At 38.5% G+C, this 26398-nt stretch overlaps 2 protein-coding genes and 1 long non-coding RNA gene across 5 annotated transcripts in view; 2 read left to right on the top strand and 1 right to left on the bottom strand.

Moving 5' to 3' along the window:
- LOC137638707 (uncharacterized) overlaps positions 1 to 9865 on the bottom strand; it is a 110990-nt gene extending 101125 nt beyond the window's left edge. The window contains exon 1 of the long non-coding RNA XR_011044173.1: positions 9794 to 9865. This is a non-coding gene — a long non-coding RNA (uncharacterized lncRNA). The remainder of the gene's footprint in view (positions 1 to 9793) is intronic.
- LOC137638706 (long-chain-fatty-acid--CoA ligase ACSBG2-like) overlaps positions 1 to 15742 on the top strand; it is a 64046-nt gene extending 48304 nt beyond the window's left edge. Inside the window, exons 2-6 of the mRNA XM_068371025.1 lie at positions 12327 to 12465; positions 12612 to 12809; positions 12922 to 14209; positions 14719 to 14965; positions 15589 to 15742. Of these exons, the coding sequence (XP_068227126.1) occupies positions 12327 to 12465; positions 12612 to 12809; positions 12922 to 14209; positions 14719 to 14965; positions 15589 to 15662 (1946 nt within the window). The 3' untranslated portion in view covers positions 15663 to 15742. The remainder of the gene's footprint in view (positions 1 to 12326; positions 12466 to 12611; positions 12810 to 12921; positions 14210 to 14718; positions 14966 to 15588) is intronic.
- An 890-nt stretch (positions 15743 to 16632) lies between these two features.
- Positions 16633 to 26398, top strand: part of LOC137638703 (aldehyde dehydrogenase, dimeric NADP-preferring-like) — a 28790-nt gene continuing 19024 nt past the window's right edge. For all 3 annotated transcript variants that reach the window (XR_011044171.1, XR_011044170.1, XM_068371023.1), the window contains exon 1: positions 16633 to 16791. Coding sequence is in view for 1 of the 3 variants with exons in the window: in XM_068371023.1 (XP_068227124.1) it covers positions 16771 to 16791 (21 nt within the window). In the remaining 2 variants the exon portion in view is untranslated. The remainder of the gene's footprint in view (positions 16792 to 26398) is intronic.

Raw genomic sequence — 26398 nt, 5'->3', positions numbered from 1 at the left:
CCGAGTTCCCACTGGGGGTCCCCCATTATTGTAGGATATAGATATAGATATATATATATATATATATATATATATATATATATATATATATATATATATATATATATATATATATATATATATATATATATATATATATATATATTTCTGAACCTGTTCATTTGCGACGGGAACTGGTGTCATTTTCGAAGAGAGCGGAATTTTTTCTATAGAAAAAAGTAGTTTTTTCCTAGGTTATATTGCCCTGTAATACAGAACAATATTACCAGGAAGGGTAGGTTAGGTGGTGTTCTTGTTAATTTCCCTTTTAAAATGGAATCTTTCAGTTATTATTGAGTTAAAACTTTCGAAATGTTATTTTCCTTAGTAAAATAAATTTTTGAATATACTTACCCGATGATCATGTAGCTGCAACTCTGTTGCCCGACAGAAAAACCTAAGGTCGGGATACGCCAGCGATCGCTATACAGGTGGGGGTGTACAACAACAGCGCCATCTGTCGAGTAGGTACTCAGGTACTTCTTGTCAACAAGAACCAATTTTCTCCTCGGTCCACTGGGTCTCTATGGGGAGGAAGGGAGGGTCCTTAAATTCATGATCATCGGGTAAGTATATTCAAAAATTTATTTTACTAAGGAAAATAACATTTTTCAATATTAATCTTACCCGATGATCATGTAGCTGATTCACACCCAGGGGGGTGGGTGGAGACCAGCATACATGTTAACATTAGAAGCTAAGTATCCCGTATTTCATTTTAGCAGTTATTCAAAATAACAAACATAAAATAAATAAGTACCTGGTAAGGAAGTCGACTTGAACCATTACTCTGCCTCTTTAAGTACGTCTTCCTTACTGAGCCTAGCGATCCTCTTAGGATGCTGAGCGACTCCTAGGTGCTGAAGTATGAAGGGCTGCAACCCATACTAAAGGACCTCATCACAACCTCTAATCTAGGCGCTTCTCAAGAAAGAATTTGACCACCCGCCAAATCAACCAGGATGCGAAAGGCTTCTTAGCCTTCCGTACAACCCAAAAACAACAATAAAAAGCATTTCAAGAGAAAGATTAAAAAAGGTTATGGGATTATGGGAATGTAGTGGTTGAGCCCTCACCTACTACTGCACTCGCTGCTACGAATGGTCCCAGGGTGTAGCAGTTCTCGTAAAGATACTGGACATCTTTAAGGTAAAATGATGCGAACACTGACTTGCTTCTCCAATAGGTTGCATCCATTACACTCTGCAGAGAACGGTTCTGTTTGAAGGCCACTGAAGTAGCGACAGCTCTAACTTCATGTGTCCTTACCTTCAGCAAAGCATGGTCTTCCTCATTCAGATGAGAATGGGCTTCTCTAATCAAAAGCCTGATGTAATAAGAAACTGCGTTCTTCGACATCGGTAAAGCAGGTTTCTTAATAGAACACCATAAAGCTTCTGATTGTCCTCGTAATGGCTTTGTACGTCTTAAATAGTACTTAAGAGCTCTTACTGGGCATAGTACTCTCTCTTATTCGTTTCCAACCAAATTGGACAGGCTTGGGATCTCGAACGATTTGGGCCAAGGACGAGAAGGGAGCTCGTTTTTAGCTAAAAAACCAAGCTGTAAGGAACATGTAGCCGTTTCAGATGTAAAACCTATGTTCCTGCTGAAGGCGTGTATCTCACTGACTCTTTTAGCTGTTGCTAAGCAAACGAGGAAAAGAGTCTTCAAAGTGAGATCTTTAAAAGAGGCTGATTGAAGCGGTTCGAACCTTGCTGACATCAGGAACCTTAAAACCACGTCTAAGTTCCAACCTGGTGTGGCTAACCGACGCTCCTTTGAGGTCTCAAAAGACTTAAGGAGGTCCTGTAGATCTTTGTTGGTGGAAAGATCTAAGCCTCTGTGGCGGAAGACTGCTGCCAACATGCTTCTGTAACCTTTGATCGTAGGAGCTGATAGGGATCTTACATTCCTTAGATGTAAAAGGAAGTCAGCTATCTGCGTTACAGAGGTACTGGTTGAGGAAACTGAATTCGCCTTGCACCAGCTTCGGAAGACTTCCCATTTTGACTGGTAGACCTTGAGAGTGGATGTCCTCCTTGCTCTGGCAATCGCTCTGGCTGCCTCCTTCGAAAAGCCTCTAGCTCTTGAGAGTCTTTCGATAGTCTGAAGGCAGTCAGACGAAGAGCGTGGAGGCTTGGGTGTACCTTCTTTACGTGCGGCTGACGCAGAAGATCCACTCTTAGAGGAAGAGTCCTGGGAACGTCTACTAGCCATTGCAGTACCTCGGTGAACCATTCTCTCGCGGGCCAGAGGGGAGCAACCAACGTCAACCGTGTCCCTTCGTGAGAGGCGAACTTCTGCAGTACCTTGTTGACAATCTTGAACGGGGGGAATGCATACAGGTCTAGATGGGACCAATCCAGAAGAAAGGCATCTACGTGAACTGCTGCTGGGTCCGGAATCGGTGAGCAATAATTTGGGAGCCTCTTGGTCATCGAGGTAGCGAACAGATCTATGGTGGGCTGACCCCACAGGGCCCATAGTCTGCTGCAAACATTCTTGTGAAGGGTCCACTCTGTGGGGATGACCTGACCCTTCCGGCTGAGGCGGTCTGCCATGACATTCATGTCGCCTTGAATGAACCTCGTTACAAGCGATATCTTTCGATCTCTTGACCAGGTGAGGAGGTCCCTTGCGATCTCGAACAACTTCCTCGAATGAGTCCCTCCTTGCTTGGAGATGTACGCCAAGGCTGTAGTGTTGTTGGAGTTCACCTCCACCACCTTGCCTAGAAGGAGGGACTTGAAGCTTCTCAAGGCCAGATGAACTGCCAGTAGCTCCTTGCAGTTGATGTGAAGTGCTCTTTGATCCGGATTCCACGTGCCCGAGCATTCCCGTCCGTCCAGTGTCGCACCCCAGCCCGTGTCCGATGCGTCCGAGAAGAGAAGGTGGTCGGGGGTCTGAACAGCCAGTGGTAGACCTTCCTTGAGAAGAATGCTGTTCTTCCACCAAGTCAGTGCAGACTTCATCTCTTCGGATATAGGAACTGACACCGCTTCTAGCGTCATGTCCTTTCTCCAGTGAGCAGCTAGATGAAACTGAAGGGGTCGGAGGTGGAGTCTCCCTAACGCGATGAACAGGGCCAGGGATGAAAGCGTCCCTGTTAGACTCATCCACTGTCTGACTGAACATTGGTTCCTTTTCAGCATGCTCTGGATGCATTCTTGGGCTTGACTGATTCTGGGGGCCGACGGAAAAGCTTGAAAAGCTCGACTCTGAATCTCCATACCTAGATAGACTATAGTTTGGGATGGGACGAGTTGGGACTTTTCTATATTGACCAGGAGACCCAATTCCTTGGTCAGATCCATAGTCCATTTGAGATTCTCCAGACAGCGACGACTTGACGGAGCTCTTAAAAGCCAGTCGTCCAAATAGAGGGAGGCTCTGATGTCTGCCAAATGCAGGAATTTGGCAATATTCCTCATCAGTTTGGTAAACACTAGAGGTGCCGTGCTTAGGCCAAAGCACAGGGCTTGGAACTGGTAAACGACCTTTCCAAAGACGAACCTTAGGAAAGGTTGGGAGTCTGGATGGACGGGGACGTGAAAGTACGCGTCCTTTAGGTCCAACGAGACCATCCAGTCTTCCTTCCTGACCGATGCTAGCACCGACTTCGTCGTCTCCATGGTGAACGTCTGCTTGGTGACAAAAGCATTGAGAGCACTGACGTCCAGCACCGGTCTCCACCCTCCTGTCTTCTTCGCTACTAAGAAGAGACGGTTGTAGAAGCCCGGGGATTGATGGTCCCGGACTATGACTACCGCTCCCTTTTGTAGCAAGAGAGACACCTCTTGCTGTAAAGCTAGCCTCTTGTCCTCCTCTTTGTACCTGGGAGAGAGGTCGATGGGAGTAGTTGCTAGAGGGGGCTTGCGCAAGAATGGAATCCTGTACCCCTCTCTTAGCAACTTCACAGACTGTGCGTCTGCACCCCTGTTCTCCCAGGTCTGCCAGTAGTTCTTGAGCCTGGCTCCCACTGCTGTCTGGAGAGGTTGGCAGTCAGACTCTGCCTTTTGAGGACTTGGAACCCTTCTTCTTTTTGCCACGTTGACTGTCGGCACGGGTACCTCCTCTGCTGGAGGTTCTGCCACGAAAGGGCGGAATGAACCTAGACGCTGGTGTGTCCATCCTAGGTCTAGGCACGGAAGGTAAAGCTGTGACTTTACGTGCGGATGAAGCCACCAGGTCATGGGTATCCTTCTGGATCAACGAGGCGGCAATCCCCTTGATCAGCTCTTCCGGAAAGAGACACTTGGAAAGCGGAGCAAACATCAACTCCGACTTCTGACATGGAGTGATCCCTGCAGACAAGAAGGAGCAAAGGTGATCTCGCTTCTTAAGAACTCCAGACACGTACGAAGCCGCAAGCTCGCCAGACCCATCCCGAATGGCTTTATCCATGCATGACATGATGAGCATGGCAGAGTCCTTATCCGAAGGGGAGGTCTTTCTGCTTAACGCTCCCAAACACCAGTCCAGGAAGTTGAAGATCTCAAAAGCACGAAAAACTCCCTTCAACAGATGGTCCATGTCCGAAAAGGTCCAGCAAATCTTGGAGCGTCTCATAGCCAGCCTGCGGGGAGAGTCAACCAGACTTGAGAAGTCGCCCTGGGCAGAGGCAGGAACTCCCAAGCCGGGATCTTCTCCCGTGGCATACCAGACGCTAGATTTGGAAGCAAGCTTGGTCGGTGGAAAGATGAAGGCTGTCTTCCCAAGTTGCTTCTTGGACTGCAACCACTCTCCCAGTACCCTTAAAGCTCTCTTGGATGAGCGCGCGAGTACGAGTTTCGTAAAGGCAGGAGCTGCTGACTGCATGCCTAAAGCGAACTCAGAGGGAGGTGAGCGCGGGGTTGCAGACACAAACTGGTCCGGATACAACTCCTTAAACAGGGCAAGGACTTTCCTAAAGTCTAAGGAGGGAGGCGTAGTCTTGGGTTCTTCTATGTCGGAGTGCGGATCGTCCAAATGCGCAGCTTCGTCGTCATCAGAGACTCCTTCATCCGAATGCTGAGGAGGAAGCGGCAAAGGTGGAGAAGAAAGCTGAACGGCTGAATCCGGCAGCACGGGTGCATGCGTAGCTGCACTGGATCCAACATCATGCCGCTGCTGGTCAGTCTGAGAGCTGGCAACAACAAAAGCGGAGTGATGGTGCGTGGTGGGGACTGCCGTGGGTTGCGGAGACTGCCGCATTGCGTCAAAACACGGCAGCTTGACAGCACCTTCCCACTGTTGATGCGGTAGCTCACGCATGTCAACGGAGGGTGCCGCACGTCGGCTAACGTCAACATGCGTCTGGCAGGGTCGACTGCGCATCGGTGGTGGAGCTCTCACAGGCGGAGTGTGGGAGCAGGCAGCCGCAGTATCTGCTGAGCGCACAACCGTGGCAGGTTGTAGGTTAACAGGTGCAGTGTCAACCTTCTCAGCACGATACTCTTGCATGAAGGAAGCAAGCTGAGACTGCATAGACTGCAGCATAGACCACTTAGGGTCTACCGTGGTTGGTGCGGCAACAGACGGAGTGATTGCCTGCTGCGGAACCACTCTACCTCTCTTGGGAGGTGTGCAGTCTTCGGAAGACTGCGGCGAGTCCGAACTGACCCAGTGGCTACACCTGGGCCGTTGGACTCGCTCGGAAGGGACCTTGCGCTTGAGAGGTCGCGAGACCTTGGTCCAACGTTTCTGCCTAGAAACTTCTTCCACAGACGAGGAATGAATGGGCTCACTCGTCTGTTTGTGGATGGGACGATCTCTGCAAGATACGTCCGCAACCACTGAGGGTACATCTGTACGCTGATCAAGGCCTGTCGAACCCTTTGGTCCTTCGACATTGCTTCTCCCCTGGGCTTGGGAGCTTGCAAGAGGTCCCGGACTGGGAGGACGACTGGCACGAACAGATGCACCCTCATGCGTAACACTGACACTGACGCTTTTCACCGCACTTGCACTCACTACACTTCCCACTGCACTTTTCTCCTTCAAGTCTTTGACATCGGCCAAGAGTTGATTGCGGTCATTAGCTAATGACTCCACTCTGTCACCAAGAACCTGAATGGCACGCATCATGTCCGCCATCGAGGGTTGAGCACTAGTAGAAGGGTCGGGAGTCACCACTACAGGGGAAGGAATAGGTTGAGGGGCATGGGGAGAGGAAAAATCAAAAGAGCGAGACGAACTCCTCCTGATCCTATCCTTCTCTAGCCTACGTGCATTCTTAAGGAATTCATTAAAATCGAATTCCGAAAGCCCAGCGCATTCCTCACATCGATCTTCCAATTGACAGGATTTACCCCTACAATTGGAACAAACGGTGTGAGGATCTATAGAGGCCTTCGGAAGACGCCTAGAACAGTCCCTAGCGCTACACTGCCTGTACTTAGGGACTTGAGAATGGTCAGACATCTTGAATTAGCCAAGGGGGGAATCCAAAATCTATCAAAGTCGTCAACAATTAATCCAAAACTAATCAAAAAAGCTTGAAAAGGTAATGATAATAACTCCTGTACAGCGAAAGCTAATATCTAGAGAGAATACATCACCAAAAAGCGTGAAATCAACTCCAGAAACAACAGCGTATCAAGTAGGTCTTGCCGGTGGCACGACAGAGGAAAAATTGGTTCTTGTTGACAAGAAGTACCTGAGTACCTACTCGACAGATGGCGCTGTTGTTGTACACCCCCACCTGTATAGCGATCGCTGGCGTATCCCGCCCTTAGGTTTTTCTGTCGGGCAACAGAGTTGCAGCTACATGATCATCGGGTAAGATTAATATTGAAAAATCATGATACTATGATGTCACTTACCTATACCACATATGTTTCTAACAGGTATCCTTTAATTATTGTAAATTTCTGGCCTTTATTATTATTGCTGCAAATCACTCGTTTTGGGAAACCTATAGGGTTCATGTATTTGGGTAGAAATTAAAGTATCATATATATAGAGTCCTTTCATTATACGTCATCAAACTTCCGGTCCGCCATCTTGGAGAACAAACAAAGACGCGTTCAGTGAATAGCTGTGGTTGAACTGTTGAATAGTTAGCCATCTCATCACATTCACATTCACACAATGCCCAGTTTTTGCGCTATCGTTGGCTGTGGGATTCGAGGACAAAGAGATGACAAGAGTTTCTACCGCATACCGGCAGTTATTCAGAATCAGGACAAAGATACAGAAGAATTATCGAAGCGCAGACGTGACTGTGGTTGACCAGAATATCACGGGCTGATCTGCGTGAATCCTCACTACCCTACGCACGTATCCGTTCTGATCATTTCATATCAGGTCAGTCTCGGTTAGGCCCTAAAAGTATCATTATTTCTGTGTAAACATGCTATATCCGATCGCATGGGTGACCACAAGTATCATCGTCAGTTCAGTGTGTAGTGTGTGTGGGGGAGGGGGCATCTCAATTTTTAAACATCAAAAGGGGCATCTCAGATTTTCAAAACAAAAATTAAAAGCGCCCATATTGGCTATATAAACAAAGGCTACTTACCTAGGTCTCTATTTCATCAAGGTGCTCATGCCTATTTATAATTAAGTATATATTTATTTTAATTTGTGTATTAAATTGTGCAGACATACAGGCCTATGTGATGAATAAACATTGATTATAAATAATGATAATAATATCTGAAAGCTGGTTTAACCCGAAGGGGTCTTCAGCTTATATATGAAACATCGAAAAAATAATTAAACTTGCGCATTTAATTGCAAGGAGGCAAAACGATCATCCAAGAGCATTACAATAGAGTTTGTCCATCATATGTTTATATGTATATAAGAAATTATAGCATTTGTAACCAAACACAAACACAATGGTTAGGCATGAACTGATAAAGATTTGACATTACTATAATGCAAAACTTTTACATACATTTTGACAATCAAAAATTATAATACTGTACACAAGGTTAGGCTAAATGATCAATATTAGCTTTATAATTATAAACACTCTCTTCATTGGCCCAGTGTTTATCTAATTTTGGACTTAAAAGCATTTAAGGGAAAAACAACAAATTCTGCAAAATCCTCAATATTTTGACTGAATGAATTCTGCATCTGGTACGGATCTAGGCCATCAATTAGATAGAGTTTCTGCTTGTAAAAACGCTTATCATCACCCGACGATTGTTTGACAAAGTCGCTCTCATTGTCCATATTCGCTGTAGCAGCCGCCATGTTTTCGCTTTGTATGTCCTCCAGCATGGCCGCCGGCGATTCCCAGTGACGTCATTGAAAGGATTCTATATATATATATATATATATATATATATATATATATATATATATATATATATATATATATATATATATATGGTATTTTTGTAGTGAATTACAGGGCAATGTAACCTAGGAAAAAAACTACCGTTTCTTATAGAAAAAATTACGCTCTCTTCAAAAATGACACTCCTTTCCGTCGCAAATTAATAGTTTCAGAAATATATATACATCTATATCCTACGATAATGGGGGACCCCCAGTGGGAACTCGGGGTTTTGGGTGGGGAAAACATACTGGGGAAACGATATATAATTGTTTTCCTATAGCAAAAAACGTGAATTAACCGAATTTGATGTTCATTTCAATCGGAAACAAACAGATCAACCAATTCGGATAACTTTGAGTTGCACGGTGTCACTTCTCTTACGAACGAACGATAACATTAGCAACGTTACCAATAATACACAGTGTTACCAACGTTGACTATGGTACACAGAGTTACCAACGGCACATTGACATTACTAAAGATAGTAATGATAGATATTTCCATATGTATTTTAAATAATTTCTCCATATAAGTTTTACTCAATATATAAAAAGTACAAAAAGGGCACAGAACCTAACAAACCCACCTAACCTAGCCTAGTAGTATGACAGGTCACAAAATAACATTTGATCTACATCGGACGTTGGCAGCACTGGTTATTGTATTTTTTCATGACACAATCTTTGTAACGGCGCCTCCAAAGTTTATCCAGATATACTGTTTTGTATTTTCCTCCGGTTATTATAATTTCAAGAAGGTAATGTATAGAGAAGAAAAGGCTTGTTTTACGTTTATATATCGATTCCCCAGTATGTTTTCCCCACCCAAAACCCCGAGTTCCCACTGGGGGTCCCCCATTATTGGAGGATATAGATGTATACATATTTCTGAAACTATTCATTTGCGACGGGAACGAGTGTCATTTTCGAAGAGAGCGTAATTTTTTCTATAAGAAAAAGTAGTTGTTTTCCTAGGTTACATTGCCCTGTAATACACTACAATGAAACCCCCTAAAATACCTACCTTTGTTGCTTTTATGGTGAAAATTGCGTACGTGTGTGTGTGTATATATATATATATATATATATATATATGTGTGTGTATATTATATATATATATATATATATATATATATATATGTGTGTGTATTATATATATATATATATATATATATATATATATATATATAAATATATATATATACATATACAGTATATATATATATATATATATATATATATATATATATATATATATATATATATATATATATATATATATATATATATATATATATATATATATATATATATATATATATATATATATATATATATATATATATATATATATATACCATTTTAGGCACTAGCCGCTTACATTAAATCTGGCAGGCATTAGCGTAGCAAGTGTTCTTTATTTAAATTCCAAATACACATTACACCAAACATAAAAATTAACATATAGGATACTTACTGTAGATAGTTCTATGTTTTCATGAAGGCGCGTAAAGTCAATACGTAATATATAACGTATAGGAAATAGCATGTCAGATGTAAACAGATCAGATTCACGTTGAGGATTCGCCTTTGCAACGGCTTCTCTTGGTTCTTTGAGTTTTGCGAGTTCCTTATTTTCACTAGTTTTTTTTTCTTTTCATCCACATTTTTTATAGTACACTTTTCTTATTTTTAATATTTTCTTCACAAAAAATGAATTTTCCAACTTTTTGTGCACTATCTTCTTCGTATAGTTGTAGGAGCTCAATTGCTTTTATTCTTATACCACTATACTGTGGATGATATAACATGAAGTGGTTAGCATTTTCTTCTACATCACAGAATACACAGTTTATATTTCCATCTTGGTCTCTGTTCTTTATATTCAAGTCTAATGTGTTTGTCCTTGCTCTGAATAATGAAATTGACAAAAATGTGTTATCATATACTTCCTCCTCCTTGATTTCACCTTTCCAGTTTTTATACAGAATTAAAATCTCCTTGCACTCCATTTCACTCTTCCATTTGCTTGTGTCTCATTCTCTTGTTCTCTTCTTTATGTCCTCTTTCGTACATCGCCATCCCACATTCTTCAGCATACTTCTTCACATGCATCCACCACTTCCTCTCTTTTTTTCTTCCATATTGACTATTACTGTTAGTATGTCCTTCTCTCCCTTATAAATGCTATTAAAGTACCTAAGCTTTCCATCCACTACCCTTGTCTTCATAGCAGATGCTCCTACATCCCCTCTCAAGGCTACAATTGCTGTATTCTTTACACCCCTAATATCCTTCTATACACTCCATTCTCAATTCTCTGCAACTTTTCTATTTAAGTTTCCGTTAAGTTAATTACATTTGTTCCATATAATATAGAAGGTAGTGCTACACTTTTTCAGTATGTTTTCCCTATCAGTATTTTATTGCAATTTTTTTTATGATTGAATATGTAAGATTAGCTAGCCTTTGAGCCTTAACTATCATTTCACTTTTCTGTGTTTTGAAAATGTTTCTACTGTCATCTACCTTGATACCTAGGTATTTAATATTGCTTACTACTCTTATTCCCTCTATGTTATCTGGTTTCTCCTTCATATTATATATAAGTAGGCCTACACTACTTTTATCTCTATTTGTGTCTAAACCACATCGCATTCCTATATCTATCACTTTCCTTGTGTTCAATTCAGTACCCTCTATACTCTTAGCAAGTACTAGTACACCATAAGCAAAAAGTAATAATACTAGCTTTATAATATAATTTTTAAAACCATTACCTACCTTTTCTACTTGTTTTATAATCAGATAAGTAATTCATTTGAACAATGTTGTAGAGCCAGTACAGCCTTGCTTTATTCAACTACTTACGTACAATTTTTTTCTACTTTTTCCCCTATGTCTAATGTAGTAGAGTCTCCTACATATACTTCAGCTATAGAGTTTATTATACTTTGATGTGAACTTGGAACAATAGACTAGAAATGTCAATAAGTTATTACAATTGTTTTGATAAATATTTCTCTTTTTTTAAATCCTTTTGAAAGAAAATAATTAATATTAAGAATTTCACGCCAAAGATAATAGATCTCGTTAGCTGTATTGTAACGCATAACAAAAATTACCTTACTGTAGCCAAAGAAAGTAATTCATACCAATTTTGTGAAACCATTGAGGGTAGTCTGTTTCTATTTTCATAAAAGATGAACTCATATACAATTAAACAAATTGTATTTTCAAGAAGTAAAATTTTATATATCAAAGGCCAATCATGAATGGCAGGGACAAGGGGCAGTGACATTGCCCTATCGAGTAGGACAATGCCCTCTAGTAGAGACTGACCATATTATACATGTGATCAGCGCCCAAGCCCCCTCTTCACCCAAGCTAGGACCAGGGAGGGTCAAGCAATGGCTGCTAATGACTCAGCAGATAGACCTTTGGGTGCCCCCAACCTCCGGACCCCCCTTTATCTTTAGCTCGCAAGGATGGTGAGGTTACAACGACCAAAGGAACTCACGAGTTTGGGCGGGACTCGAACCCCAATCTGGTCATCACCAGGCCAGGACGTTACTGTTTCATAGGGTTCAATACTACACTGTATTCTAGAAGCTTTATTCCAGCTGTGACCAAATTGTGGAATGATCTTCCTAATCGGGTAGTTGAATCAGTGGAACTTCAAAAGTTCAAACTTTCCTCAAATGTTTTTATATTGAACAGGCTGAAATAAGCCTATTTTATAGTTTATGCATGAATTATTTGTTTTAATGTTGTTGTTGTTTATAAAATATAGTTCTCATATCGTTATTTATTACTTTATTTTCTTTCCTCACTGAGCTATTTTTCCCTGTTGGAGCCCTTGGGCTTATAACATCTTTCTTTTCCAACTAGGGTTGTAGCTTAGCCAGTAATAATAATAATGATGATGATAATAAGACATACATATAACATGGCAGTCACTTACACGTCACATACATAACATTTTGATTATCATTACAATTTTTCTTTAGGACCGGATCAGCTCATTCCATCAGATAATCTCAAGACTTGGGAGCTCACTGGCTCTGTTAAACTAAGGATTGGAGATGAAGGGGTTCTTGCCCGTACCCCTATTTCTGTGCCCTCTTTCCTAATTAGGTCTGCCGAAAAGTAAGAAATGTATTTACATATTTATTTCAATTTAGATATATCTGAATATACTTAGTAAAATGTCTTTGCGCAAAATGTGGTATACAATGTTTCCAGTTAAAAAAAAAAAAAGTGCATAACCTATCGCTTTGGTGTCTTCCTTTCAGATATCCTTTAGTAACTGCAATGGCTGTCAAAAGAAATGGAGTATGGAGAGAAACGACATACAAGGACTATTATGAACAAGTCAGAACTGTGGCGAAAGCTTTCATTAAGTTGGGTTTGAAACCGTTTCATGGAGTGTGCATACATGGTTTTAATTCACCGGAATGGTTCATTTCTAACCTTGCTGCCATTTTTGCCGGGTAAGAATTGTGGCTGCGTTAAAGTCTTAAAAGTCTTGAAATACAGTTTGTTTCTTGAATAAAGAAGTGCCATGAATCTGTATTTAACAACAGAACTTTGTTTATGTTTCAGAGGTGTTTCAGTTGGGGTATATACAACTAATTCCCCAGAAGCTTGTGCTCATTGTGCACAGACCAGCAAAGCCCAGATCTATGTCGTTGAAGACCAGAAACAACTAGAAAAGATTCTAAGGATCAGAGAAGACTTACCTTTCTTACATACTGTTATTCAGTATTCAGGGAAGCCAACAGTTAAAGGCATTCTGAGTTGGGATGAAGTTATGAAGTTAGGGAGACAACAGCCAGATACAGAGCTCGAGGAAAAACTGCGTCGCATTGCTATTAACCAGTGTTGCACTCTGATTTTCTCTTCTGGGACTACTGGTCCACCTAAAGGAGTGATGCTCAGCCACGATAATTTGACTTGGACTGCCCATGCTAACTCTGTAAATATTGATCTTGTCCCTGAAAAAGAGTCAATTATTAGTTTTCTTCCTTTGTCACACATTGCCGCACAAATGGCGGATATATACATTTGCATGTATGCTGGTGGCACCTGCTACTTCGCACAGCCAGATGCTTTGAAAGAGAGTCTCGGTGCTACTTTGAAAGAGGTTCGTCCAACAGTTATGATTGGTGTCCCCCGTGTATGGGAGAAAATATATGAAAAAATGACAGAGGCTGTCCAGAACACTGTAATTGTTAAAAGACTCATCATCTCCTGGGCAAGGTCCATTGGTCTAGCAGCACATGAACGTAGACAATTACAAAACTTCAGAAAACCGTTGTGTTTTCCCATTGCAAATGCAATCGTCTTCAAAAAGGCCAAAAGTGCCTTAGGGTTAGATAGGTGCAACGTTTTCATCTCTGCTGCAGCGCCTATATCACCAGACGTTGTGAACTATTTTCATAGTCTAGATATCACACTTACAGAAGTCTACGGTATGTCAGAATCTTCTGGCCCGCATACAATAGGTCTTTTGAATGCATTCAAAACAGGTAGTTGTGGACTAACGCCACCGGGATTTTCTACGAGGGTGTTCACTGATGATGAAGATGGCTATGGGGAGGTATACTTAACAGGTCGCAACATTACAATGGGATACCTAAACATGAGAAAGGAAACTAACGAAGCCATAGATGACGAAGGGTGGCTTCATACTGGCGATATTGGTCGTGTTGACGAACACAATTTCTTGTACATCACAGGTCGGTTAAAAGAGATCATTATAACTGCTGGGGGTGAGAATATAGCACCGGAACCCATCGAAGCTAAAGTTAAAGCCGAGCTTCCTTGTATAAGCCAATGTATGCTCATCGGGGATAAGAGAAAGTTCTTATCAATACTCTTAACTCTAAAAGTAAGTTCATCATAATACCTCTTTATATTTGATAGTGCATTAGTACTTAGGAACCACATAAATTTTCATTATTATAAATTGTATGATTGCTAAAAGAAATAGATGAATAGCAATCATTTAATACAGTGCCATAGCCTCTGTACCATGGTCTTCCACTGTCTTGGGATAGAGTACTCTAGCTTCAGGGTACACTCGGGGACATTATTCTATCATATTTTTTTCTTCTGTTACTTTTGAAGTTTTTTTTATAGAGTACATATATAAAAGGAATTTCACTGTTGTTAATCTTCGTATAATATTCTATTTGAGTTGTTCATTGCCTCTCTTGTAGTTTATTTGTTTCCTTGTTTTCTTTCCTCGCTGGGCTATTTTTCCCTGTTGGAGCCCTTGGTCTTGAATAGCATTCTCCTTTTCCACCGAGGGATGTAGCTTAGCTAATAATAATAATAATAATAATAATAATAATAATAATAATAATAATAATCCCACATACTGCTTTATTCCGACAGACAGATATAGACGCAGAGAATGGAGAACCACTAGACACGCTAACCCCATTGACTCAGGAGTGGTTTCGGAACATTGGAGCTCAAGTGCAGACAGTACAACAAGTCCTAATGTCTTCCAGCGAGAACGTGACCAGAGCCATCTATGAGGGAATTGAACGGGCTAACAAACTTGCAATTTCTAATGCCCAAAGGATTCGGAAGTGGGCGATCCTACCCAAAGATTTTTCACAACGTGGAGACGAGCTAGGTAAGCCGTTTCTTATATCTGTCCATAATGTATTTTAGTTTTCCTTGTTTCCTGCCCTCACTAGGCTATTTTTCCTGTTGGAGCCCCAGGGTTTATAGCATCCTGCTTTTCCAACTAGGGTTGTAGCTTAGCAAGTAATAATAATAATAATAATAATAATAATAATAATAATAATAATAATAATGTTTAAGTATTTATCCTGTAGCAGTCATCTAATAATTTTATGAGACTACTGTTCTCATGCGAGGTTATGAATTATGCATTTCAAAGAAACTAGATCCTGGGATGAGTAGGCTATATATATATATATATATATATATATATATATATATATATATATATATATATATATATATATATATAAATTTTTTTATAGTTTATATAGGAAATATTTATTCTAATGTTACTGTCCTTAAGATATTTTATTTTTCCTTGTTTACTTCCCTCGCTGGGCTATTTTCCCTGTTGGTGCCCCTGGGCTTATAGCATCCTGCTCTTCCAACTAGGACTGCAGCTTAGAAAGTAATAATAATGTGTGTGAGTGTGTGTGTGTTTGTGTGTGTTTGAATATTTTTACTATGTACTACAATGAGTAATTAAAATAATCACCTGTATTATTCCAGGGCCAACTTCGAAGCTAAAAAGACACATCGTTCTTCAAAAATATAGCGATGTCATAGAGAAATTCTACGAGTGATCTCATTTTAGGATGTCTCCATAGAGATGTCCACACCACCATACATAAAAGGACTAGGCCTAGGCCTACACCTATTTCGCTTGTTCCAATAGGATTCTACATGTTTTTTTTTTTTATCAAAAAAAATTAAGGAATGGTTCACAGTTTCTCTTGATTTTTTTTTATAAACATGTGTAATAAACAGATGTATAATATTGCATAATGTTATTTTCATAACCAAATTATTTTCGTTAACATTTGGTAGGTTTTATAAAAAGCTGGGCATTGCGATAAAAGTATGGATATAAAGACAGACATAAACTGTATGCACGCATACATACCGCCCCCCCCACCCCATCCCCACACACACACACACACACACACACACACACACCTAGTATAGCAGGTGGCCCTGACTGGTGTAACTTTGCTCTCGTGGCGATGCGCAAGCCCTTTCACCTCGTCCTTTGGGCACGATAAAGAAAGGGAATAGTCATACACTGGTGAGAGGGTGTGCGTGTGTGAATGTCTAAATATTTAGTCGTCATTTTTGAGGGGTCGCAGACACTTGTAGCCTATTTGATATATAAAAAAAAGTTACTGCCCAACCAATGAGAGAGAGAGAGAGAGAGAGAGAGAGAGAGAGAGAGAGAGAGAGAGAGAGAGAGAGAGAGAGAGAGAATCGTAATTAGTTGTGGCTTAATAATGTTATTTTAATGATAATACATACGTTAGGCTACAGGCTAATCATATTTTAGAAGTTAGACTACATCCTCGGATTATGTCTTAATGAATTGTCAGACTACCCCAAAATAATAAAATGTTTTTTTTTTAGTTATCAGGATTTTGAAACCATAAACCCATCCAATATGGTGCATGACATACCTAATATTTACATTCTCGCCGTATGGTAACACTTAGATCACCACAGCGCCAAGAGCCTTGCTTGAGTTGCCAAGTGTCTAAATAGGTGGCCAACAAACCCCAAACGTCTCTATCTATCAGTCGGTCTCTAACAACTGCCAGAAGTGGTGGCTTATCAAAGAAGCTTAAGCTCCTACATCCACGTGTGTTCGGATTAAACTCCTTCACTGCAAAATTGCTGTAACCTCGTTGCTACTGATCAGCCATGACAACGAGTTACAAAGAGGTGGGTATTAACTGATAATCAATTTCTCGTTAAGTGCACTTGCTGATGATGATGATGATGCGTTTGGCATGCTGCAAAGAGCTGATGAGTAGAAAGTTGATAGGGTTGTTAAATCGTTTGCAAGGTGGAGGTTAGGCCTTACACCGTAATTGTATTTGCCAATCTTCATGTATGTATATATATATATATATATATATATATATATATATATATATATATATATATATATGTATATATATATATATATATATATATATATATATATATATATATATATATATATATATATATATATATATATATACTGTATATATATACATATACTGTATAAATATACTATATATATATATATATATATATATATATATATATATATACATATATATATATATATATATATATATATATATATATATATATATATATATATATATATATATATATATATATATATGCCCATGTTTGTGTTGGTTCGTTCATGTTCGTCTTTCGAACATTTTGTTTTAGTTCATATTATAATTGTTAAAAGACTACTAGTATTAATTTAATGGTATGTTAACACGTTTGTGTTCGAGAAATAAAGATCAATTCTGTACAGGCCACAGGCTCTTGCCCAAGGCACCCCACTCATACTTATAATTACCTCTCCATTCAAATAAATGTTCAATGTAGCTCTTCATACACTGTATTTAATGTTGCCTGTGTACTTTTTCTTTATTCTGCTTTTGAAAATAGTTTAAGAATTATAGAATTAAGATAGAATTAACGTACGATAGTGACGATTATATACGGAAATGATTCTTATAACTGGTACCGCGTATTTCATAAATAATAGACTTGAAAATGAAAGCGTTCAATAATAAAATTTATTGAAGTTAACTACTCTCCTTGTGCAAGTAGGCCTACTGCTATTGTAGCTAATATCTTGCACCGGGTGAAAATACAAACAACGAGATGTAGACCGTTTGAATTATGAAGAACATTTGAAAGATATCTCTTGACGATTTCGTCAATGCATGTTACTTTGTGGCGCATTAAGGGTTGGCTCATGATGAGAACTCGTGAAAAAGAGTAATAGACCTGTTTTGTGGAATATCAGTGCTCGTATGGTATTATTATTATTATTATTATTATTGTTATTATTATTATTTGCAAAGCTACAATCGTAGTTGTAAAAAAAGGATGCTATAAGCCCTATCAGGACTCTAACAAGGAAAATAGCCCGGTGAGGAAAAGAAACAAGTAAATTAATAAACTACAAGAGAATTAATGAACAATAAAAATAAGTTATTTTAAAAACAAACAGTGACAACACTAATATAGTTATTTCATATATAGTTTAAACTATAAAAACTTTGAGAAGCAAGAGGAAGAAATGAGAAAGAATTGTGCGCCCGAGTGTAACCTCAAGCAAGAGAACACCGCAAGATAGGGGAAGACCATAGTGCAGAGCTACATTTTGTTAGAGAAGTAAACTGCGTAAACAGAAGCCTATATATATCATACTGAAGCTTGTAGTATCATAATTAACATCTCAACGATTTGCTGTACACCAAAAGCAGTATCTGTGTATTGCAAAAGTAAATAAAGGGTAATTGTATATGTCTTAAGTAAGCACACAGAATACGCAACAGTGATAATTAACTATTGTAAAAGGTAATGATTTAAGTATACACTTTGCTCATGCGTGTCTTGATATTGCTATGTATTAGAGAAAAGGGAAGTTCTCTCTCTCTCTCTCTCTCTCTCTCTCTCTCTCTCTCTCTCTCTCTCTCTCTCTCTCTCTCTCTCTCTCTCTAACAAAAGCCCCTAGTCACTCATAACCTTTAACAATTCAATGTCATCCATGTTTTTTCAACTTTTGTTATTCAAGGTCACTACAATTGAACTTATAAAAGATGAAAGGGAGAGACAGGAACTATGCATATGCTCCTTTCTGTTTTTTTTTTTTTTTTGTTTTTTTTTTTTATCAAACTATCAATTATCCAATAATTCTAATATAATTTCTTTAATGAAATTCAAGACATTTCTGGTTGAAGCTGTAGGCCTACTGTTTTTTTCTTGAATGGTAAACTTCTATCTCTTAGACGTAGAAAATTGTAGTGGTTTTCAACAAATTCCGTTCACAAAACAAAATTGAAAGCAACAACACCAACATGGGTCCACAGCCAGTCTTGAATAAGCACTACGAAGCTCTTAACAAGTACATCAGCGGATAGTGGGTACGGCCCCGAAAAGAAAAAGAAAAATGTTTTCATGTGCATCTTGATTTTCACAGATTTAGCATTTCTTTTTAAACTGTCGTGGACAAATACGCATGCCTTATTTATTTTCTAGTATTATTAGGTATTTTTCCAAACGAAGTAATGCAGTGTTAAATTGCCATATCTCATTGATAGAGAAGTATAAATATTATCTATTCCAATATGTGTTACAAATGCATACTCTCTCTCTCTCTCTCTCTCTCTCTCTCTCTCTCTCTCTCTCTCTCTCTCTCTCTCTCTCTCTCTCTCTCTCATTTATTATTATTACTCTCTCTCATTTATTATTATTATTATTATTATTATTATTATTATTATTATTATTATTATTATTATCTTAGCTACGACCAAAGTTGGAAAAGCAGAATGCTATAGGCCCAAGGGCTCCAACAGGGAAAAATAGCCAAACGAGGAAAGGAAGTGAGGAAATAAATAATCCAGTACAGAAGTAATGAACAATTAAAATAAAACATTCTTAAGAACAGCAAAAACAATTAATATAGATCTTTCATACATAACCTACAGAGAGATTTATGTCAGCCTGCAAGTTTGTACATATAGGCTACCTATATGTCTATAAATGTATATGTGTATACAAATATATACAGTAAATAGATAATAGTTCTTGTTCACTTCAGAAACTATGAGACACTGTCCATTCATCTGCCCTTGGCAGTAAATTTCGCAGTGACTGCAAGGTCACTTCGTCATGTACCATTCGACTAGTTGCTTTCTCTTCCTTTGTTCCACTCGCTCTGCTAGACAGTGTTGCCAGATGGGTTAGTATAAAATTCCCCAAAAACTTAGTATAAAAAATCCCCAAATCAACACTAAAATCCCCATTTCCACAACTAAATTTTCTTTTGATTCTGTAGGCTTTACTAATATCCCCATCAGACACCCAATATCCTTAAATCTAGGGATAAATCCCCGTATCTGGCAACACTGCTGCTGACCACTTCTCTCCCGCTAAGAGGCTAACATTTATTTCTTCACTTTGCTATCTATTTATATGAAAATTATAGCCTATGACACTTGCATCTTTTGTAATGTCACATTCATTTTCATAATCATATGTTTCCTTAGCTAGACTGAGTCAGTTATTGGCTAATAATATGAAATGTATATATTTTTTTTCCATGAATATTTTTATACCTCTTACCGGCTTCCAATATTGGTTTTTGTACTAAAACACACTTATTTTAAATTATTAGCCAATTTGACTGGTCACAGCAAGGTTACATGCTTCCAGTTGACCACAAAATTGTTACTAAACTCAAGATAATGTGTCCGGTAGCGAAAAAGTAGTAGAATAGAAAATATTTGTCTATGACTTGAATTTTTTTTTTTTTTTGTGGGAAGTTGAGATATTCATTTGCATGTATTATGGTAGTGTTAATATATATATATATATATATATATATATATATATATATATATATATATATATATATATATATATATATATATATATATATTAGCTAAAAGATCTCGCGAGTGCCATATGGGGATGAGATCATGGTGAAGGGTGGATGGAGATGGTTTGGGCATGCTATTCGCACTCCCCAAGAGAGATTAGTTTCCTAAATGTTTAACTGTGTTCCATAAGGCACTAAAAGTGTTTGAAGACGCCTAGGTCTACATGGGTGAGGACTATGAAGCGTGAAGTAGATGATGAATGGAGAAGACGACTAGTGAAATCTAACCGAGGCCCTTTGCGACAGTAGGTATAGGAGATGATGATTATATATATATATATATATATATATATATATATATATATATATATATATATATATATATATATATATATATATATATATGTGTGTGTGTGTGTGTGTGTATCACCCCTTCTGAATTGGGGAAATGCTTGTGTATATATCCCCGTGATCAGCAAAGCTGTACTAGTCAGGGCCACCCATACTAGGTAGGTTCGCAGTGAGTTATCGGACAGAAATCTCCACCACCACCAGTCCGTAGTTGGCCATCATTTTTATATTTTTGTCCTACAAGTAAACTAAAAAAAAAAAAACAGCTGCATTTGTTATATTTATATATCTAGTATTATAATTACTATGCGGTGGACTAGAAACAGCTGCATTTACTGTTGTATTTATATATCTAGTATGATTAATACAATACTTTTCTAGTTGTATAATAAACAGACTAGGGATTTACTTGCAAGTCACTGTGAGTCGTGGGATTTGAGCCATTTTTTACGTAAGAGAGTAATTGGTGGGAGAGAGAGAGAGAGGGGGGGGGGGGGGGTGGCGGACTTTGTATCTCTTGCACGCTATCTAGGTTGAGAAGCGATTGCGATTAAGTGTGTTTTTGTGTTGATATCGGATAGCATGGGATACTTTGAACTAAGCATTGGTTTCGGAGAGATTAAAAAAACTTATGTGACAGGGCACATAAATTATTCTGTCTTCCTCTCTTTATGTTACCATTCACATAATTCTGTCTTCCTCTCTTTATGTTACCAGGCACATAATTCTGTCTTCCTCTCTTTATGTTACCAGGCACATAATTCTGTCTTCCTCTCTTTATGTTACCAGGCACATAATTCTGTCTTCCTCTCTCTATGTTACCGGGCACATAATTCTGTCTTCCTCTCTCTATATTACCGGGCACATAATTCTGTCTTCCTCTCTTTATGTTACCGGGCACATAATTCTGTCTTCCTCTCTTTATGTTACAGGGCACATAATTCTGTCTTCCTCTCTTTATGTTACCATTCACATAATTCTGTCTTCCTCTCTTTATGTTACCAGGCACATAATTCTGTCTTCCTCTCTTTATGTTACCATTCACATAATTCTGTCTTCCTCTCTTTATGTTACCATTCACATAATTCTGTCTTCCTCTCTTTATGTTACCAGGCACGTAATTCTGTCTTCCTCTCTTTATGTTACCAGGCACATGATTCTGTCTTCCTCTCTTTATGTTATTGGGCACATAATTCTGTCTTCCTCTCTTTATGTTATCGGGCACATAATTCTGTCTTCCTCTCTCAATGTTACCAGGCACATAATTCTGTCTTCCTCTCTTTATGTCACCAGGCACATAATTCTGTCTTCCTCTCTTTATGTTATCGGGCACATAATTCTGTCTTCCTCTCTCAATGTTACCAGGCACATAATTCTGTCTTCCTCTCTTTATGTTACCAGGCACATAATTCTGTCTTCCTCTCTTTATGTCACCAGGCACATAATTCTGTCTTCCTCTCTTTATGTTATCGGGCACATAATTCTGTCTTCCTCTCTCAATGTTACCAGGCACATAATTCTGTCTTCCTCTCTTTATGTTATCGGGCACATAATTCTTTCTTCCTCTCTTTATGTTACCAGGCACATAATTCTGTCTTCCTCTCTTTATGTTACCAGGCACATAATTCTGTCTTCCTCTCTTTATGTTATCGGGCACATAATTCTGTCTTCCTCTCTCAATGTTACCAGGCACATAATTCTGTCTTCCTCTCTTTATGTCACCAGGCACATAATTCTGTCTTCCTCTCTTTATGTTATCGGGCACATAATTCTGTCTTCCTCTCTCAATGTTATTGGGCACATAATTCTGTCTTCCTCTCTTTATGTCACCAGGCACATAATTCTTTCTTCCTCTCTTTATGTTACCAGGCACATAATTCTGTCTTCCTCTCTTTATGTTACCAGGCATGTAATTCTGTCTTCCTCTCTTTATGTTACCAGGCACGTAATTCTGTCTTCCTCTCTTTATGTTATCGGGCACATAATTCTGTCTTCCTCTCTCAATGTTACCAGGCACATAATTCTGTCTTCCTCTCTTTATATACCAGGGACATAATTCTGTCTTCCCCTTTTTATGTTACCAGGCACATAATTCTGTCTTCCTCTCTCTGTTACCAGGCACATAATTCTGTCTTCCTCTCTTTATGTTACTGGGCACATAATTCTGTCTTCCTCTCTTTATGTTACCAGGCACGTAATTGTCTTCCTCTCTTTATGTTACCAGGCACATAATTCTGTCTTCCTCTCTTTATGTTACCAGGCACATAATACTGTCTTCCCCTTTTTATGTTTCCAGGCACGTAATTCTGTCTTCCTCTCTTTATGTTACCAGGCACATAATTCTGTCTTCCTCTCTTTATGTTACCAGACACGTAATTGTCTTCCTCTCTTTATGTTACCAGGCACATAATTCTGTCTTCCTCTCTTTATGTTATCGGGCACATAATTCTGTCTTCCTCTCTTTATGTTACTGGGCACATAATACTGTCTTCCCCTTTTTATGTTTCCGGGCACGTAATTCTGTCTTCCTCTCTTTATGTTACCAGGCACATAATTCTGTCTTCCTCTCTTTATGTTACCAGGCACATAATTCTGTCTTCCTCTCTTTATGTTACCAGGCACGTAATTGTCTTCCTCTCTTTATGTTACCAGGCACATAATTCTGTCTTCCTCTCTTTATGTTATCGGGCACATAATTCTGTCTTCCTCTCTTTATGTTACCAGGCACATAATTCTGTCTTCCTCTCTTTATGTTACCAGGCACGTAATTGTCTTCCTCTCTTTATGTTACCAGGCACATAATTCTGTCTTCCTCTCTTTATGTTATCGGGCACATAATTCTGTCTTCCTCTCTCAATGTTACCAGGCACATAATTCTGTCTTCCTCTCTTTATGTTACTGGGCACATAATACTGTCTTCCCCTTTTTATGTTTCCGGGCACGTAATTCTGTCTTCCTCTCTTTATGTTACCAGGCACATAATTCTGTCTTCCTCTCTTTATGTTACCAGGCACATAATTCTGTCTTCCTCTCTTTATGTTATCGGGCACATAATTCTGTCTTCCTCTCTCAATGTTACCAGGCACATAATTCTGTCTTCCTCTCTTTATGTTACTGGGCACATAATTCTGTCTTCCCCTTTTTATGTTTCCGGGCACGTAATTCTGTCTTCCTCTCTTTATGTTACCAGGCACATAATTCTGTCTTCCTCTCTTTATGTTACCAGGCACATAATTCTGTCTTCCTCTCTTTATGTTATCGGGCACATAATTCTGTCTTCCTCTCTCAATGTTACCAGGCACATAATTCAGTCTTCCTCTCTTTATGTCACCAGGCACATAATTCTGTCTTCCTCTCTTTATGTTACCAGGCACGTAATTCTGTCTTCCTCTCTTTATGTTACCAGGCACGTAATTCTGTCTTCCTCTCTTTATGTCACCAGGCACATAATTCTGTCTTCCTCTCTTTATGTCACCAGGCACATAATTCTGTCTTCCTCTCTTTATGTTACCAGGCACGTAATTCTGTCTTCCTCTCTTTATGTTATTGGGCACATAATTCTGTCTTCTTCTCTCAATGTTACCAGGCACATAATTCTGTCTTCCTCTCTTTATGTTATCGGGCACATAATTCTGTCTTCCTCTCTTTATGTTACCAGGCACGTAATTCTGTCTTCCTCTCTTTATGTTACCAGGCACGTAATTCTGTCTTCCTCTCTTTATGTTACCAGGCACGTAATTCTGTCTTCCTCTCTTTATGTTATTGGGCACATAATTCTGTCTTCTTCTCTCTTTATGTCACCGGGCACATAATTCTGTCTTCCTCTCTTTATGTCACCGGGCACATAATTCTGTCTTCCTCTCTTTATGTTATCGGGCACATAATTCTGTCTTCCTCTCTTTATGTCACCGGGCACATAATTCTGTCTTCCTCTCTTTATGTTACCGGGCACATAATTCTGTCTTCCTCTCTTTATGTCACCGGGCACATAATTCTGTCTTCCTCTCTTTATGTTACCGGGCACATAATTCTGTCTTCCTCTCTTTATGTCACCGGGCACATAATTCTGTCTTCCTCTCTTTATGTTATCGGGCACATAATTCTGTCTTCCTCTCTTTATGTTACCGGGCACATAATTCTGTCTTCCTCTCTTTATGTGACCGGGCACATAATTCTGTCTTCCTCTCTTTATGTTACCGGGCACATAATTCTGTCTTCCTCTCTTTATGTTACCGAGTACATAATTCTGTACATAATTCTGTCTACCTCTCTTTATGTTACCGGGCACATAATTTTGTCTTCCTCTCTTTATGTTACCGGGCACATAATTCTGTCTTCCTCTCTTTATGATACTGGGCACATAATTCTGTCTTCCTCTCTTTATGTTACCGGGCACATAATTCTGTCTTCCTCTCTTTATGTTACCAGGCACATAATTCTGTCTTCCTCTCTTTATGTTACAGGGCACATAATTCTGTCTTCCCCCTTTTATGCTACAGGGCACATAATTCTGTCTTCCCCTTTTTATGTGACAGGGATATAATTCTGTCTTCCCCTTTTTATGTTACCGGGTACATAATTCTGTCTTCCTCTCTTTATGTTACCATTCACATAATTCTGTCTTCCTCTTTTTATGTGACAGGGATATAATTCTGTCTTCCCCTTTTTATGTTACCGGGTACATAATTCTGTCTTCCTCTCTTTATGTTACCATTCACATAATTCTGTCTTCCCCTTTTTATGTGACAGGGATATAATTCTGTCTTCCCCTTTTTATGTTACCGGGTACATAATTCTGTCTTCCTCTGTTTATGTTACCATTCACATAATTCTGTCTTCCTCTTTTCATGTTACAGGGCACATAATTATGTCTTCCTCTTTATATGTTACCAGGCACATAATTCTGTCTTCCTCTTTTTAAGTTTTTATAGTTTTTATTTGAAAGATCTATTTTAATGTTGTTACTGTTTTTGAGATTTTATAAATAAATGAATAAAATAAATGAATAAATAAAATAAAATAAATATATAAAATGAAATAAACCACAATAGATGTAATGAACACTTACTTCTATTGTGGTTTATTCATTTACTTGTTTTCTTTCCTCACTGGGCTTATAGTAAGCTGTTTTTCACCTAGGGTTTTATTTTAGGCAGTATTAATAATAATAATAATAATAATAATAATATGACTACATATGTCAAACTATAACTTTGTTTATTTTGGAATGCTCATGTTCCTTGGAAATAGAAGATGATAATTAGTCTAGATATTTTATTGGTTAATATTATTATTATTATTATTATTATTATTATGGTTGTTGTTGTTGTTGTTATTTTTATTATCATTATCATTATTTTTATTATTATTATTATTAACATTATTATTATTATTATTATTATTATTATTATTATTATTATTATGGTTGTTGTTGTTGTTGTTATTTTTATTATCATTATCATTATTTTTATTATTATTATTATTATTAACATTATTATTATTATTATTATTATTATTATTATTATTAATAATACTAGCGAAGCCACAACCCTAGTTGGAAAAGCAGGATGCTATAAG

This window comes from Palaemon carinicauda, chromosome 3 (genome assembly GCF_036898095.1).
Source record: "Palaemon carinicauda isolate YSFRI2023 chromosome 3, ASM3689809v2, whole genome shotgun sequence".
Classification (NCBI taxonomy): Eukaryota; Metazoa; Arthropoda; class Malacostraca; order Decapoda; family Palaemonidae; genus Palaemon; species Palaemon carinicauda.
The sequence above is the reverse complement of the archived record's forward strand: the minus strand, read 5'-3'. Positions and strand labels throughout refer to the sequence as shown.